The 18256-nt window shown below is 41.5% G+C and overlaps 2 protein-coding genes across 3 annotated transcripts in view; one reads left to right on the forward strand and one right to left on the reverse strand.

The window, feature by feature from the left end:
* Window positions 1-10705, forward strand: part of STRA6 (signaling receptor and transporter of retinol STRA6) — a 110768-nt gene extending 100063 nt beyond the window's left edge. Inside the window, exons 17-18 of the mRNA XM_040413704.1 lie at window positions 1847-1963; window positions 10510-10705. Of these exons, the coding sequence (XP_040269638.1) occupies window positions 1847-1963; window positions 10510-10673 (281 nt within the window). The 3' untranslated portion in view covers window positions 10674-10705. The remainder of the gene's footprint in view (window positions 1-1846; window positions 1964-10509) is intronic.
* A 418-nt stretch (window positions 10706-11123) lies between these two features.
* On the reverse strand, window positions 11124-13118 carry LOC120985648 (immunoglobulin superfamily containing leucine-rich repeat protein 2-like). Of its 2 annotated transcripts, XM_040413705.1 has the most exons (3): window positions 12906-13118; window positions 12478-12618; window positions 11124-12258 (listed from the first exon to the last, which is right to left on the reverse strand). In XM_040413705.1, exon 3 carries the CDS (start codon window positions 12243-12245, stop codon window positions 11148-11150), a length of 1098 nt encoding a protein of 365 aa, XP_040269639.1. In that variant the 5' UTR covers window positions 12246-12258; window positions 12478-12618; window positions 12906-13118; the 3' UTR covers window positions 11124-11147. The 2 variants fall into 2 exon arrangements, with proteins under 2 accessions (XP_040269639.1, XP_040269640.1); XM_040413706.1 differs by lacking the exon at window positions 12478-12618.
* Between the last annotated feature and the right edge of the window lie 5138 nt (window positions 13119-18256).

The raw sequence follows: 18256 nt of genomic DNA on the forward strand, positions 1-18256 counted from the left end.
TTGATATACAGTCTTAGAACTGATGACCGAGAGAAGCCACACAATGGACCAGTGGCTAAATTGCATCAAGCAGCAAGTATCCTGCTGGCTGTCTCCAGGCAAGGATGTCAGTGACAATGGCAGGAACATCTTGAATGCACTGCATTTGGGGGCAATGACACATGTTCCTAGCATGACGCACGTGATAAATTCAACAGTGCAACACCTTTTGAAAAAGTACCATGGCTTACAGAAGGTGCTGGCCATGTCCAGAAGACTGTCCTCGCATTTCAGCCATTATGTGGCAAGGAACTCCCTCCTGGACTGCCAGCGACAGAGCAGTCTGCCACTTCAATGCTTGATCGGCGAAGTTACAATTCGCTGGAGTACCACCTTACTTATTCTGGAGCATCTGTACAAGCAGCATAAAGCTGAGAATGATTTCATCATGCATCACACCACCATAGTAGGGAACATGAGTTTTTTTTTATATCAGGCAGTATCATCTCATCAGAGATGCATGTAGCATACTCATGCCCTTCAAAGAAGCCAATAGATTTGTCAGTAGGGACAACTGCAGTATCAAAAATGTAATTCCCCTGATATTTATATTAGAGCAAAGGCTCACACTGATGCAACAAGAATGGTGAAAGAAGAATAGATTCTGCTTCTTGCTGTCTTCCCTGTAGTTGTTGGGAACTCACATGGTCAAAGTCCTATGGAGGAGGAAGTGTAGGAGGATAAGAAGCTACTAATTGAGGAGATGGTGGTGGAGGATGAGATTGACCAAGCTTTGCAGTGGGGTTGATGATTACGTACCACCTGAACAACTAGGTTCAGTCCTACCTGGACTTTGGCCTTTCTCTGGAACATACCCTGTTCCCTGACCCCATGGACATCTAGACAGGCAGATTAGAATAGTGACTGGAGCTGACCCAGTTTGCTCTCACTGTACTCTCTTCTCCATCTTCCAGTATCATCTAAAGAGAGGGTTTTCAGCACGGCAGGTGGTGTCGTCACACCAAAACAGACAACTTGTCCTGCGCAAATGTACAAACATCACTTTTGTCAAAATGAATAAGGCATGGATCCGCAAGGATTTTCACACACCTGCGGCTGAGGCCAATAAATATCGATCTGCCATTGCTGACTGTGGCTATTTATCACCAGCCCAATCATGCTACTGCTGCTATCAGGGGCTGGCATCTACCTCTGTAAAAGCATAATTTTTTGAAGCAACAGATTCTTCTGACACTACCGTGTGTGTATAAACACTAGCAAGCATCTGCTCCCGTTATGGCATAATTTTGGACTGCTTGTTTAGAATGAGTCATACTTTTTTCTGATTTTCCGATAACACCATGCTTATTTGAACACCATCTGTTTCCAATAAATGGAAAATTTTTGGAACATTTCTAATTTTAAAAATCATCAAAGTTATGGCGCAGTGTGTTTTTAAATAAGCTGTTTGTTAACTCTGTCAACCATGCGTTTACCGATAGCTTTATACGTATGCCAGTGTCATTCTGACATTATTTACTATTGCTGTCATTGCTATATAGAGCTTATAAGGGGGAAGGGGAGGTCGAGAGAGCAAAAATGTAAAAAATTTAAAATATGAGGGGAAAAATATGATTCCTAGGAGACCTCAGAGTGTCCTATACCAATTTTTAGGCCAATTGTAGCACGTTCAATTTGGTTAGAATCAACTCAAACCCAAATTAAATTGAATGGTACCCAAAATTAATTTTAACAAATTCTCTCATCTCTAATTAAAACTATTATATTTGTAATCTCATTATTCATGGTGTCCTCTTTGACTTCATTTATTCATTTTACCCATTGATTTACTTATTTGTTATGGCAGGCTACAGGAACTATTGTAACTTCTTGCTGTTGGAGCTCAGTGAGTGTCACCCAGTGGTCACAGCTTTTTGTTTACTTCTGAAGCCCCCTAGTTGGAAGAAGCCTGACCTGGAGGAAGGTGAGATTTTTTTTCTGTATAAAGCACACTATATATTTGCATAATTTGCAGCTTTTAACTTCTCTTGATAGCTTGTGAGAAAAATAGGTGAGGCTTACTGGCTTAGTAGGGAGGGACTAGGCCTCTGTTGCCTGTCAGATTTAATATAATTTAAAGTATAACTGTCATATTTTTTTTAATTTGCTAGTTTATTAGAGCTAGGCATGTAAACCTAAGTTAGTCTGTCAATGATTGCCAAAAGATCTGTAATTACCTTATAATAACAGCTTTCATTAATCAAATAAAGAAATATATTCTAGCTCACCATAAAATCCCTCTGCACGGAACAGACTAGACCGATCCTTGACGTATAAACAGAAGAAAAAGTTCCAGCATTCAGGATAAAATGTTTCCCACTTCTTTATTAAACTTCGGTTACAATCCAATTAAATAGACATGATCTCCCTCCACCGCTCGGTTAACATGTTTCGAACCAGCCAGGTTCTTACTCATAACCTGAGGTGGGGCTTGGCTTTCGGGGCAAAATAGCCCAAATCCTCCAATAGAACAGAAAAAGGGGAGGGGACAAATGTGGAGACGGGGGGGGAGGAAAGGGAAGGGGTGAGTGAATTGGAGGACAAGGCTTAACCTTTAGAAAGCCAAACCACCCAACCAACCATTTGTGAAATACATCATTTAACACCCAAATGTGTTATCTTAAAAAGTAGACTGCAGGAGCAAAAGGTTGCAGTAATCTACATCGTTTCAATAGAAAAAGCAATGTAAATAGTCAATGCTAAAAATGAGCTGACAAACTCCATATAAATCTCATACATCAATTATCGAAAAACCGCACAGTGTGAACATACCCTCTGCATCCCCATGCAGAAAACTCTTAAAAACTCAGCAAAATGGTAACAAATGATGATTAAAAAGGCTTTGCATTATCGACCCGCAAAAACAGGAAGAAAAAGACAATCTGCAAACAATAACAAAAAACAAACAAAAGGGGGGGTGGTGGAAAATGTTATGTATGTATGTATGTATAAATGAAAGACAAACCAGACATACCAGCATTATTGATTATACTCTGAAATATTCAGTTCAATGCTGATACAAATACATGAGCTCTTTTCTAAGATTGAGTCCCATAGCATATAGTGTATTCAACTTAAAAGTCCAGTATGCCTCCCGCAGGAGAATTTTATGTTTGATATCTCCTCTTGGCGGGATGACCACTTGATATTTATACGGAGTTTGTCAGCTCATTTTTAGCATTGACTATTTACCTTGCTTTTTCTATTGCATCGATATAGATTACTGCAACCTTTTGCTCCTGCAGTCTACTTTTTAAGATAACACATTTGGGTGTTAAATGATATACTTCACAAATGGTTGGTTGGGTGGTTTGTCTTTTTAAGGGTTAAGCCTTTTCTTCCAATTCACTCACCCCTTCCCTCCCTCCCTGTCTCCACATTTGTCCCCTCCCCTTTTTGTGTTCTATTGGAGGATTTGGGCTATTCTACCCTGAAAGCCAAGCCCCACCTCAGGTTATGAGTAAGAACCTGGCGGGTTCGAAACATGTTAACCGAGCGGTGGAGGGAGATCATGTCTGTTTAACTGGATTATAACCGAAGTTTAATAAAGAAGTGGGCAACATGTTATCCTGGATGCTGGAACTTTTTCTTCAGCTTTCATCAATGTCTCCTGTCCCTTTCCACTGCTCCCTTTAAAGACCGTTGCTATGGCTCATATGTCTCCGGCTAGGAAGACAGAGGGGCGGTCCTTCGCACTGCATGACTGCATTAGGCTTTAGAGTGAGGAGGCGTGTCTCTCAGTAATCCAATCTGATTGGCTGGCAGGAAGCTGCTGGCTACAGCAAGTTTGTATGTGACCTGAGGGAATGCAGTTTTGGCCTCAGAGAACTGGCCATCTTGAGAAGATCCTCATAATGTAGGATTCAAAACAGCTGTAACTAAGGGGAAAACTCAACAAAAACAGTGGTAAGTGAAGAAACTAAAGATGGCTTTATGCATAATGCTGCTGCAGCAGTAACATATGCTGAAATAGATTGTTTTATGAAAATATGACAGTTATCCTTTTAGCCAGAAAATTGTGTAAATTATAGTTCAAATACACACCAGTTCATAGCTGGTATAGATTTGAATTTCTACCACATTGACCACTACTCTTACTATATCTGACCTTGTGTGTCTATGTTTGCCCTGCACAATCCTTTGAATGGAGTCTTTCTGTGTAATGAACCAGTGGGTGTGAACCCACTGTACCACGTGTCCTATGTCCTCTGAGGGCGTTTTCTAAGTGAACCCCTTGTTCTTCACAGTACCCCTGATGATGGGAATAGACTTTCCTGAGGGGAACACCAGGTCGCTACCTCTTGAGGAGGATTGGCACACAAGGCAGCTGGTCCAGGCGGACCAGGGGGTACCAGTGCAGGGTATCAGAGGTACAGATGTAGTCAGCAGGCCGAGTCGTAACCAGGAGCAACAGTGCAGAACTTAAGGATGAGGCACAGGTGAAATCAAACAAGCAATGGGTCAGGGCAGGCGGCACATGTACAGGTCAGGCAATCCGGATCAGCAACAGGAGAGTCAAGGCAAGCAGGTAGTGATCAAACAGGTAGCAGAGTCCACAAACACAAGCACGGGTCAGGTAAACAGGAACACAAGCAGAGATAACTGCAAGGACACAAGGACCTTGATGCTCAGGCATCTGGGGGCTGGTCCACTTATATAGGTGCAGTAGGGCTAGGATTGGTCAGCATGGTCACTTGTTCTATCACAGGAAATGACACGTACTGGCTCTTTAGTAAGTGCTACAGGGAAAAGTAAGCTAAAAGTGGTGTAAGGAAGAGAAATTATGTAATTTGGCTGATAGCTATTTCTCCTAACTGCCCCATACACATGCCTCCGTGGCTTAGCCAAGTGTGCATGTATTCTAAATGGGAGAGGGATGTAAGCCACTGCCAGAAACCACTGTAAAATTCAACATGCCTGACCCTTCTTATTTCACTCCCTCCTCTCCGATTTCAGTCAACATTAATCCGATGTGTATGGGCTACTTAAGATTAACACAAAATCACATATAGAACCAATCAATAGATTTTTAAAAGACTTTAATGCAATATGGCAGTGAATACAAGTGCAGATTTTATCAGTAACAATTGTACAAACAAATGTCTTACTAATGTAGTTTACTTATTAGCATGGAGATATAGATGAAATCATGGCTACTGCTCCGCCATCTAGTGCTGATGTTATGTCTTCTTAACTTGATGTAGAAAAAATAATGAACCTTTTAAAAAAACAGTAATTTAATCAGGAGTAGTCTGAACAACTACATTGCATTAGGTAGCCATACAAAATACTCTGGTTGTACAGTCACACAGAGCACTTGTATTACCTACCAATCTATTGATTGTAGCACTGCACTTATGTTAATTATAGAGGGGAACTTTATCTTTCATTTAATGGTTAAGGCCCCTTTCACACAAGCGAGTTTTCCGCGAGTGCGCAATGCGTGATGCGAACGCATTGCGCCCGCACTGAATCCGGACCCATTTATTTCAATGGGTCTGTGTACATGAGCGTTGTTTTTCACGCATTACTTGTGCATTGCGTGAAAATCGCAGCATGTTCTATTTTTTTGCATTTTTCATGCAGTCCTGGCCCCATAGAAGTGAATGGGGCTTCAGTGAAAAACGCATTTTTCACTGATGGTTGCTAAGAGATGTTGTTTGTAAACCTTCCGTTTTGTATCACGCGCGTGAAAAATGCATCAATGCGCATTTCACCCGTGCGAAAAAAACGGAACCACTGAACGCAATCGCAGACAAAACTGACTGAACTTGCTTGCAAAATGGTGGAGTTTCACTGAACGCACCCTGAACGCATCCGGACCTAATCTGTATCGTTCGTTTGAAAGGGGCCTAACTCTACCTCTGAATTAACCTGGCCATCCACTACAGATAGCTATTCCACTTGATCCTCTCTTAGACCCCTTTCACACGGGCGAGTATTCCGTGCGGGTGCAATGCGTGAATTCATTTCTATGGGGCTGTGCACACGAGCAGTGATTTTCACGCATCACTTGTGCGTTGCGTGAAAATCGCAGCATGCTCTATATTCTGCGTTTTCCACGCAACGCAGGCCCCATATAAGTGAATGGGGCTGCGTGAAAATCGCAAGCATCCGCAAGCAAGTGCGGATGCAGTACGATTTTCACGCACGGTTGCTAGTAGACGATCGGGATGGAGACCCGATCATTATTATTTTCCCTTATAACATGGTTATAAGGGAAAATAATAGCATTCTGAATACAGAATGCATAGTACAATAGCGCTGGAGGGGTTAAAAAATAAATAAAAATAATTTAACTCACCTTAATCCACTTGATCGCGCAGCCCGGCATCTCTTCTGTCTTCTTCTTTGCTGTGTGCAGGAAAAGGACCTTTGGTGACGTCACTCCGGTCATCACATGAGCCATCACCATGGTAAAAGATCATGTGACGGACCATGTGATGACCGGAGTGACGTCACCATAGGTCCTATTCCTGCACACAGCAAAGAAGAAGACAGAAGAGAAGCCGGGCTGCACGATCAAGTGGATTAAGGTGAGTTAAAGGGCTTCTGTCACCCCACTAAACTCATTATTTTTTTTTGGGGTACTTATATTCCCTATATTGCGATATATCTATACATTATGTTATTAATCATTTTCGGTCTGTAGATAAGGCAAAAAACGTACTTTTATAATATTCTAATTACCTGTCTAACAGGAAGTAGGGCGTCTACTTGCTGGTAGCAGCCGCAAAAAACCGCCCCCTCCTCCTGTTGATTGACAGGGCCAGCCACGATCTCCTCCTCCGGTGGCCCTGTCTGCATTTCAAAAATCGCGCGCCTGTCTTGATTCGGCGCAGGCGCTCTGAGAGAAGGAGGCTCGTCTCCTCAGCACTCCCTCAGTGCGCCTGCGCTGATGACGTCACCGAAAGAGAAGACTGCTTTTGCAGTCAGTGTATATAGCAGCTGCAGAAAGCTGTTGTGTAATAAATCTGACTGTCATAAGTCACTAAACTCTTCTGAACGCTCTTCTTAGACACTGTTCACATCTCAGCTATTTATTTCTGTTGGCCTGCTCTGTTCTAGGAGCAGAACAAGGGAAAAAAAATAAAAAATGTCAGATTAGACACATAAGGCTACTTTCACACTTTTGGGGTTCCGCGTTTGGGGTTCCGCTTGTGACATCCGTTTGAGGGCTCTCACAAGCGGCCCCGAACGGATCCTTTCATCCCCAATGCATTCTGAATGGATAAGGATCCGTTCAGAATGCATCAGTTTGGCTCCGTTCCGCCTCCATTCCGCTCTGTAAGCGGACACCAAAACGCTGGATCCGTCCTGACTTACAATGTAAGTCAATGGGGACGGATCCGTTTGACGTTGACACAATATGGTGCACTTGCAAACGGATCCGTCCCCCATTGACTTTTAATGTAAAGTCAGGACGGATCCGTCTGACTAACAATTAGACTTGACTTTTTTTTTATACATAGAATGCAGATGGATCCGTTCTGAACGGATACCATCGTTTGCATTATAGGTGCGGATCCGTCTGTGCAGACACCAGACGGATCTGCACCTAACGCAAGTGTGAAAGTAGCCTTACTATTATAGACAGCCCAAATGAACCCAATTGACTATAATTGGTTCTACTTGCATGCAGAACTTTTTCACTGGTATTGTAAATGGAATCTGCAATGGAGGCCCCAAACAGAGCCTGCAACGCAGATGTGTTCTTACTCTAAGCTGATTTATGCCTAAGGCTACTTTCACACTAGCGTTTGGTGCGGATCTGTCATGGATCTGCACAGACAGATCCATTCAGATAATACAACCATCTGCATCCGTTTAGAACGGATCCGTTTGTATTATCTTTAACATAGCCAAGATGGATCCGTCTTGAACACCATTGAAAGTCAATGGAGGACGGATCAGTTTTCTATTGTGCCAGATTGTGTCATAGAAAACGGATCCGTCCCCATTGACTTACATTGTGTGTCAGTACGGATAAGTTTGGCTCAGTTTCTTCAGACGGACACCAAAACGCTGCAAGCAGCGTTTTAGTGTTCACCTCCAAAGCTTACAGAGCGGAATGAAGGCGGAACTGTGGCAAACTGATGCATTCTGAGCGGATCCTTTTCCATTCAGAATGCATTAGGGCAAAACTGATCCGTTTTGGACTGCTTGTGAGATCCCTAAACGGATCTGAGAAACGGAAAGCCAAAACGCCAGTGTGAAAGTAGCCTAAATGAGTTCAGCAGAGTGGGTGCCAGAAAAAGACCCATCAGACAGCGAGTCTGAAAGATTTATCACAGAACAGCATTCTGCAGCTTCTATTTAGTTTTAAACATAGGACCTGTAGCGCCAAATTTTTACTAAAAACCTACAACAAAAATATTTAGTAACACAAAATAAATCTGTAATTAAAAAAAATGTACTCCAAAGGTATAAATGGAAGGATCCAACAAGCCAGACCCTTTATTTCTCCTGAACTTCTGCAATTGGGGAGTCAAGACATTCCCATACACATTAGATGTTTATCTGGTTCCCTCAAAACCAGTAGGTTTTGCCAAATTCCATCTAAGGCTCCATTCACACGTCCGCAAAATGTGTCCGCATCCTTTCCGCAATTTTGCGGAAAGGGTGCAGACCCATTCATTCTCTATGGGGACGGAATGTGCTGTCCGCATCCACATTTGCGGATCCGCACTTCCGCATCCGTGCTTCCGTTTCCGCAAAAAAATAGAACATGTCCTATTCTTGTCCGCAATTGCGGACAAGAACAGGCATATTCTATTATGTCGGCAATGTGCGGTCCGCAAAATGCGGAACACACATTGCCGCTTTCCGTGTTTTGCGGATCCGTGTCTCCGTGTATCCGCAAAATACATTGCGGACGTGTGAATGGAGCCTAATGTGTATATACACCTTTAGCGTTTTCATTTTACTTAAAGGGACACTGACAGGCCAAAACAGCATATATAGTTAGATATATCACATTACAGGTCTTATACAGTCTTTTAAAAGCATATAAGTATCCCCCCTGTCCACCTTATAAAGAGCGAAATATAAAGTTTTATAACCTGCTTCTCCTGTCAGCAATCTGCCCAAGGGGCGGCGTTTCATGTGAAAATGCGCCCAGCCAGCCTTCCCAACTGCTGTTCTTAAGCCCCGCCCAGCTCATCATTATTCACTTCGCTGGGCGGCGGCTAGAACTCTCCCCAGTTCCGATCCTGCGCCTGCGCAATTCAATCCTCCGGGCATCGTTCATGCCCAATCTTCTGCGCCTGCGCCCCGCCGTGCCGTTAGATCGCGCCTGCGTACACACACCAGCCTGCGCCTGCGCAATTCAATCCTCCGGGCATCGTTCATGCCCAATCTTCTGCGCCTGCGCCCCGCCGTGCCGTTAGATCGCGCCTGCGTACACACACCAGCCTGCGTCTTCGAGGAAGCTGCAGCTGCCTCGAAGACGCAGGCTGGTGTGTGTACGCAGGCGCGATCTAACGGCACGGCGGGGCGCAGGCGCAGAAGATTGGGCATGAACGATGCCCGGAGGATTGAATTGCGCAGGCGCAGGATCGGGACTGGGGAGAGTTCTAGCCGCCGCCCAGCGAAGTGAATAATGATGAGCTGGGCGGGGCTTAAGAACAGCAGTTGGGAAGGCTGGCTGGGCGCATTTTCACATGAAACGCCGCCCCTTGGGCAGATTGCTGACAGGAGAAGCAGGTTATAACACTTTATATTTCGCTCTTTATAAGGTGGACAGGGGGGATACTTATATGCTTTTAAAAGACTGTATAAGACCTGTAATGTGATATATCTAACTATATATGCTGTTTTGGCCTGTCAGTGTCCCTTTAAGCTTGTGTAGCCCATCTGTTCTCTACAGGCAAGGTTGTACATTCTCTCTATAGCTGCTTATTTGAATTAGGTTTCTTATTAGGTTTCTCATGTTTCTGACCATTTCATATCAGTGACAAAACAAAATTAATTTATCAGATGCAACATCCTATCAGATAAAATCGTCTAACATTATTGCCGTTATTTTCTACAAAGTCTTGTACAATATTTGCCACTCAAATGACATCACTTTCTGTCTCACATATTATAATTCAATTCAAAAAAGGGCCTGAGGGAGAAGAAGGAGAGAGAGAGGCAGTTATGGGAGATATCTTCCAGTCCTGGGTTAAGTTGGAAGGACAAGGTCTAGGACATACAAAGTGGAGAAGCAAAAAAACTGTGGAAATATTCATAGAACTAGAGGTTTTGTCTATAGTCTTTGTGGAAAAATATATTTCAATACATCAATTCTTCTTCTTTGACCTTACATATAATATTGGGGTAAATGTACATTTTCTAACCATACATTAGTTAGCATAAAATGACCCTTCTTTGATATTTCTCTGCCTGGTTGTATTAAACAACATTTTGCCATTAAATTCCACTTTACAAAAACTATAAATTACTAAGCACTTTTTCTTTGGGTTCCAGGAATTCATCTGATGCCAGCGGACAGCCGATTGATGAAAGGAGCGCGTTCTCACTTAGCCAGAGCTCGCTGGGGTCTTGCATATACGCTAATTCACAACCCATCTCTTCTCAGTCATCGAGGATCTAAAACCATCAATGGAGGATCTCCTACCCATTCTAAATAGCACCTGGCCAACAACCAGGGGACATTCCATTAACATAGTCTACCTCCTACCTTTCCTCCTATCCCCTAGAAGCACTGCTGGGCAGGGTGGGGTTTTGTAGGGGGATGGTGGTCCCTTTATTTTTGTAGTTTAGTAAAGTATATTTCTCCACTAGAGCATTGTTTCCCAATAACTTGTTTTAAACGACTCCAATGACCTTATTTGTTATGTAGCTGTCCAGTAATCCTACTGTAATTCCTTATTTCACCTTTTATATGTACTACTAAATATGTGTGTTCATTGTCTACTTTTTATCTTCCTACGTCTTTCATATATTTTTGTGGTGTTCACAATTCAAACTGTGAATTTGAAGCTGTAAGCTTATACAGTGATTTATATGCAGACTATACCTTCTCTGTTGCATATGTAATATCATAAAATCTCCCAAAACTTCTTACAGAGCTTGTTATAGTACAGTACTTCTTTTTATTGTACTCATGAAACTTTGTGCCATAATACCATAATCAAAGCCTGCCAAAATAGTGTTGGAATAGTCATAACTGATGGCTCTGCATTTGTGATTGACCTCCCTTTTCCTGACACTAGAAGAAGCAGAAGTTTCTCCTCTCTATCTACTTGCCAGCCTGAAATTTGATGATGGGCAAGTGTTACTGATACTTCCCCAGTATTTTCTTTTGTGTAGTTTGACACACGGCACAGATAAGCTGTGCCCTGCCTAACAGGAGTTACTGTGACAGTTCCATTCTTAAATTTTCTAATTGCTACCTCAATGTCATTTTCGTCTTTTTGCATCAATAAGTAAGGTACTTCTACCTCTTTGCATAGTAACAAAGTATTGCCCCAAATTGGATCATCACTCATTATCTCCAGTGGTTTTCTGCACTGCAAATCAGGGACTTTGTCTAATGGCATATCCTTTAAATAATTTGGAGTCAGGCAGGTAATTTCTCTTTTTTTATCAACCGTGGTCCTAGTTTTTTGGATCCAATCTATTAGCCATGCCAAGGAACAAGAGCAATGGAAGAAGTTCTTATAAAGCTGAACATGTGACAATGAGGTCAATGGATCAAAAAGACCTTCAGGCAATGAATATAACTGATTACTGCTGAGTTGCAGAGATCTTAAACTTCTAGAGTTGTTGAATGCCCCAAATGGAATAGTAACCAGCTGGTTGCTGTTAAGGTTTAAGAGCTCAAGATCTCCAAGGGTTGATAGATCCGTCCACGGGAACTCATTGAGCTGGTTATGACTTAGGTCCAAACTCATCAAACTAGTCAGAAACTGGAATGTGCCAGGATGTATAATAGTTATCTTGTTATATGTAAGCCACAGTGATGCCACTTTCAAAATGCCAGCAAAGGAGGTTCTGTTAAGTTCACTAATGCTGTTAACAGATAGGGTTAGCTGATTTAGATTCTTGGGAAAACCTACTGGTACGTGCATTAGTTCTCTGTACGAGCAGTCTGCTGAAGGGCGGGCTGTTGTAATGCACTGGCAGGTGGCTGGACAAGAGTCACTTGGCGCTAGGCAAAGGTATCCAACAATAGCAAATAAAAGAATAATAGTGCCCATGATGTCGAAATAGCTGTAAAAGAGATTTGGTAAAACATGGTCAGCTAAAGAAACTGTTAGGTAATCATAATTAATTTCACACATTCAAGATAAATATGCATGGTGCATAGGATTCCAAACAACAAGGTTACACAATCACCACCATGATGTGTTTTCTAGGCGTGTTTAATCAGGTTGGTATTTCTGATTTAATCTTAATATTTGGATTCTCTTTCATATTTCTAATTCTTACCCTGTTTTCTATTAAAGATCTGTCTGTGAGTCAGTCTTTCTCTGGGCTCCGTACATTTTCTCTCTGCTTGGCATTAGAACTGTAAGGCATCTGCCAAGCCCTGTTCACACACTTTTTTTTCACATGACGCAACCAAATGTTCTGTGAATATAAGGAGACAGGATTGGAAAGCTCCCACTTCCGCTTAATAACAATGAACCCTCTCTGACTTTGATTCTTTGACCTATCTTGTCATCACTATATGTGCGTAGCCATCCTGCTGAGCTCTCTAATACTTCAGTTTACTCATCAGTTGCTCTATCATGGAATACTTTCACTGCTGTGAGCTCTGTTACGTCCTCTGGCTTTTTCTATCCAACCTTAATCTTCTATTTCATTTTATAACTTCTTAAAGAGCAATATACAGTATGCTAGCCTGCTACACTTACCTGAATGTAGCTGTTTCTTCCACGTTATACAGATAGCATTAATAAACTCAGCCCTTCTTTCTTTCTTCTTCCTCTAACAGGCTGGGTACAGCCCAAAAACATATCCTTTAGCCGGAGTTAAATCAGAAAATTCTACAGCCTCTAGTACTTTGTCCCTCCTCCACTGTCTGGTGTCTGTCAATGTCTGTAGTACAGAATCAGTTTATGCAAATAGCTTCCCTCCAAAAGAAAAGACAACCGCTTCCAAAATACTGTTTACATGGTTTCCCAGTAAGCCGATGTCTAAACTTCAGGCTCCCATCTGTGGACACATTTTTTTTGGCCTTTACAGTTTCATCAGAGCAGAACATGGTGATCTGGTTAACAATGTGAAGTGCATGAGCATAGCTTTACTGAGGTTTAGACAGTAATGTATTCATATAATGAAGATGTACAGTGGTCCTCTTTGCTGTGATACATTTGTAAATACAGGAGTTAATTATTTTAATATTTTAGACTTTTAGTTTTTCTTTGTTTCAATTTTACACCTATTTAGCTACCTGGTAAATTAAAGGTCCTGTAGCTCAACCTTCTCATAAGCATTATGAATTGATGCTATATATTACAATATACATGTATATTGTGTACGCCATTCACATTGGAAATAAATGAGTTGTCTGCAGCTCCTATTTGTTTCATACAGGAAATTCAGACATTAAATTAAATAGAGCAATTCCTGCTGGGAATGGAGAACTCCTCATAAAAGTCCAGGATCTGGGAAATTAGAATTGTTTTTACTAAGTGTGTTTAAGGGGGGGGGGGGGGGATCTAGAAAAGTAATGGTGTATTCCTCCTTGTAAGGGCTCATTCAGACGGCCGTATGCTGTCCGCTTATCCATTTTTTTGCGGACAGTTCAGCGTGTCCGCAAAAAAAACGGATTGCATTCGTTTTTTTTTTTTGCTGATCCATAGACTTCAATAGGGCCACGTCCTGATTTTCACTGACAAGTATAGGACATGTTTAATTTTTTTGCTGAGCCGTACAATGGAAGAAAAGGTCCCCATAGAAGTGAATGGGACAGCATCTAATCCGCAAAAAAAAATGATCCGCATTTTTGTGAACAGCATACAGCCGTCTGAATGTACGTAAAGCTGATGACATTTATAGCGTATATGGCAAAGTGCATTTATAGGCCCATATTGACCAGTAATACTAAGCGGCACATATAATAAGGGCTGACCTTAAACCCCCCTGACTTCAATTAATTAAAAGTGCCATAAAACCTTAACACTAAAAACTAGAGCCTGTTCAAGCCTGACTTCATGCAAAACATAGTAATATACACTCACCTAAAGAATTATTAGGAACACCATACTAATACGGTGTTGGACCCCCTTTTGCCTTCAGAACTGCCTTAATTCTACGTGGTATTGATTCAACAAGGTGCTGATAGCATTCTTTAGAAATGTTGGCCCATATTGATAGGATAGCATCTTGCAGTTGATGGAGATTTGAGGGATGCACATCCAGGGCACGAAGCTCCCGTTCCACCACATCACAAAGATGCTCTATTGGGTTGAGATCTGGTGACTGTGGGGCCATTTTAGTACAGTGAACTCATGGTCATGTTCAAGAAACCAATTTGAAATGATTCGAGCTTTGTGACATGGTGCATTATCCTGCTGGAGGTAGCCATCAGAGGATGGATACATGTTCTCATTCTGTTTACGCCAAATTCGGACTCTACCATTTGAATGTCTCAACAGAAATCGAGACTCATCAGACCAGGCAACATTTTTCCAGTCTTCAACAGTCCAATTTTGGTGAGCTCGTGCAAATTGTAGCCTCTTTTTCCTATTTGTAGTGGAGATGAGTGGTACCCGGTGGGGTCTTCTGCTGTTGTAGCCCATCCGCCTCAAGGTTGTGCGTGTTGTGGCTTCACAAATGCTTTGCTGCATACCTCGGTTGTAACGAGTGGTTATTTCAGTCAACGTTGCTCTTCTATTAGCTTGAATCAGTCGGCCCATTCTCCTCTGACCTCTAGCATCCACAAGGCATTTTTGCCTACAGGACTGCCGCATACTGGATGTTTTTCCCTTTTCACACCATTCTTTGTAAACCCTAGAAATGGTTGTCCGTGAAAATCCCAGTAACTGAGCCGATTGTGAAATACTCAGACCGGCCCATCATGCCAAGCTCAAAATTGCTTAAATCACCTTTTTTTCCCATTCTGACATTCAGTTTGGAGTTCAGGAGATTGTCTTGACCAGGACCACACCCCTAAATGCATTGAAGCAACTGCCATGTGATTGGTTGACTAGATAATTGCATTAATGAGAAATAGAACAGGTGTTCCTAATAATTCTTTAGGTGAGTGTATATTTAAAATGTAGTCCCTAGTTCCAGGAAATGTGATTCGCTTTGATAATTCAGAATTCAGTTGAGTAAAACATGATAAAATGTCAAGTGTGATAAGGTGTACTGTAGTTTGACAAAAACACAAGATGCTCAAAAAACATTGCAGTTTTCAAATACTTTGAATTCATTTTATAAAATGCCACTTTGACCAAAATGAATAAAAAAAAAAATCGTAATTTTTTTTTTGCTTACTCAAAATGAGATTGTAATGGTATACTCTCAACATCTTCCCTTTATGCAAAGGCCTTGGTACATGTATCCCAGCGGGTACATGCCATGTCTAAGCACTGGCACTGTGTTCATGTTTTCTAGAAGTACCATAGTCTATGTTCATAGCTTTGGAGGAACTTTAATGTTATTTGGCACTTAGCTAAGGAATGTTGAGAAGGCAACCTCTGCGAGTCACCTTGTGGGCACAGAACCTTACTTCCTGGCAGAGCACAATACAATTGATCTTGGAGCCGTAGATGTTCTTGGGAAGGCCAGTAGAGCCGTCTCGTGTGATTTCAATTGAGAAGGCCACATTGATTGTATATTATACTGTAATCCATGTGATTTTAGAAGTTAAGAAATGACTCATGGAGCATTTACAGCTTGAACGTCAGCGATAATTTATTAAGAAAAAAGTCTATACGGAATATAACATATGTCTTTTTATGATGTCATGGATTACTTTTATGCTTCCCATTTTTCATTCTCATTTGGTTCCTTTTCTATAGTAGCATGTTTTATCATTGTCCTTTTAACCCCTCCCTGGCCTTAACATCCTCCCCATACTCCACCACACACACACCCCCCTCCTCTTCAACTGTCAGATTGAGGTCAGATAATAATCACACCTCCGATAAAAGCTTTTCCAAGTATCACAGCCTGGGGGATTTGACAGAGTGGTGGGGAGAGCTTGATATGCAGGAAGCGAGAGAGAAAGAGAGATGTGTGCAGTGACATGGAGAGCAATGCTTGAAATCACAGGAACTGGGGGGGGAGACTGTAAGGCAGAATGGGAGGGAAGGATGGTGGTGGTGGGGGGGGGGATACACAGACTGAAAATAAGACATAAGCGCCATGACTAAGGCTATTACCCAAACCATGAAAACTGTGTGATTCATCTGATACATCAGTAGTGCAAATTCTAGGGACGGAGAACTGATGCAAGAGTTGAAAACATGACATGGAAAAGGATGGAAAACCCCGCATATATCGTCTACCACAACATTCTAGAATGCATGAAATGTGCAGAAGTAAATCAGAGGAAATGGTTCAGACTTGCATATCTTTCTGAATGAGGATCGTTTCACAACTTTATCAGACCTCAGTTGATTCATCCATGTATTCTGTATATTGTTAATTTAGACCATAGTGAGCTGTCCATAAGTAAGAATTAGTTTCTATGAGCCATCATACATCTGTTTCATCCATGATATTAGCTTTGATACACTTAGGATTTGTCCTAAAATGGGTAAATAAGAAGTTCTGTCTGTGTCATGAGTCATTGCCAGTTTAAAAAACTGAATAGGTGCCAGTACTGAGAACAATCTGTTGGCATCTCTGTTTTTTCTGAGCAAACATGTAGGTTGAATAGCCTAAGAGAATTATTCCAAGTAGAAAAAGGATTTGTTAAAGGGGTTATTCCATGATTGATGTACAATTTTTTTTTTATCAGACATCATATAGTACATGACCATCTCTTTCTAACAAAGTTAGAACCAGCCCTGTACCTCACATGGATCCAGACATCTCCTAATTCATTTCTCCAATTGTTCTGCTAGATTCTCTTCAGACTGGCAGCTCATAGGGTGAGCCCTTTCTCGAGGGGATGTGTCCTTTCTGCTGTAGCTCTTTTCCTGTCACTGGGCAGACTAGATGGGCCAAATGGTTCTTATCTGCCGACACATTCTATGACACAGCTTCTAACAGAAGATATTGTTGGTGGCAGCTGAAGATTTAATTTGAGCATGTGCGACCCTCTCAGTGAGGTGGACAAGAAATAAGGAAAAGAACAAACAGCAGGTGGTGCTATACAGATACATTTTATCGAATAGTTCAGTGGCTATGCTAAATGTTTAATTACATGTAATTACAAAAGTATTGAGATCCAGGTGCTGCTTTGAAAAATGTAGCCTATGTTTCATGACTCAACCCCTAAGATTTTTGTACGTGTGATATGCCTATAAATGATGATGCAAAAGATGTGCCTGCATCATTGAAATGGTCATTACCAGTATGATTAACAAAAAATAACATCATTTTTACATTATCAATTTTTTAAAATATATTAGAGGCTCATATGAATCTGTATTAGTATGGGATTGATGAGTGTACTATGTTGTGGTATGGCCATTTCCCCTTGCACATACATATACTATATGCTACAAATGCACACACCTTGACATTTCCATGATCTTGTACATTTGCATACATATAGGTTGAATCAATATTCTAGTTTTTATGGTGGAATCCTGGAAAAATGTGTTCTCCCGAGTCCCAACATCTACAAACTATGACCAACAGGTCTAACCCTATGGAAAAGTTTTTTTGAACGAATCGGCTCCAACTTCTTCATATTCTGGCCTTTTGACATGACAGGATAAAGTCTGTAATCAGCTCATGGAAACCCATAAAGATCTTAATATCATTCTTTAAGACTTAAAGCAAAATCCCATCCCCTGTGTAATAACTAGCAATGAATATGTTGTTTTTATGAGCCAAAATATCCAAAATTGCAGAATATGACACGTGACCGGTTCATCTGTCACACAGCAATCTCTTCTTCACCCATGTCTTTGTTTAAATTCCTTCTGCTTCTTGTCAGGTGCTTTGTTAGCAATTGTTCATGTGCCACCTTTTTATCACATGCAGACGTCACACAATCTATTGAACATTCTTGAATTTGACAGAATAATTGAGAGACAAAGTGAAAGGAAATTGGAAGAGAAGGAGGTGCAGAAGCCAA

Source organism: Bufo bufo, chromosome 1, assembly GCF_905171765.1.
Source record: "Bufo bufo chromosome 1, aBufBuf1.1, whole genome shotgun sequence".
Taxonomy (NCBI): domain Eukaryota; kingdom Metazoa; phylum Chordata; class Amphibia; order Anura; family Bufonidae; genus Bufo; species Bufo bufo.

Excerpts from the sequence above, each read along its gene's own strand:
- LOC120985648 (XM_040413706.1), bottom strand. The coding sequence starts at position 12,245 with ATGGGCACTATTATTCTTTTATTTGCTATTGTTGGATACCTTTGCCTA.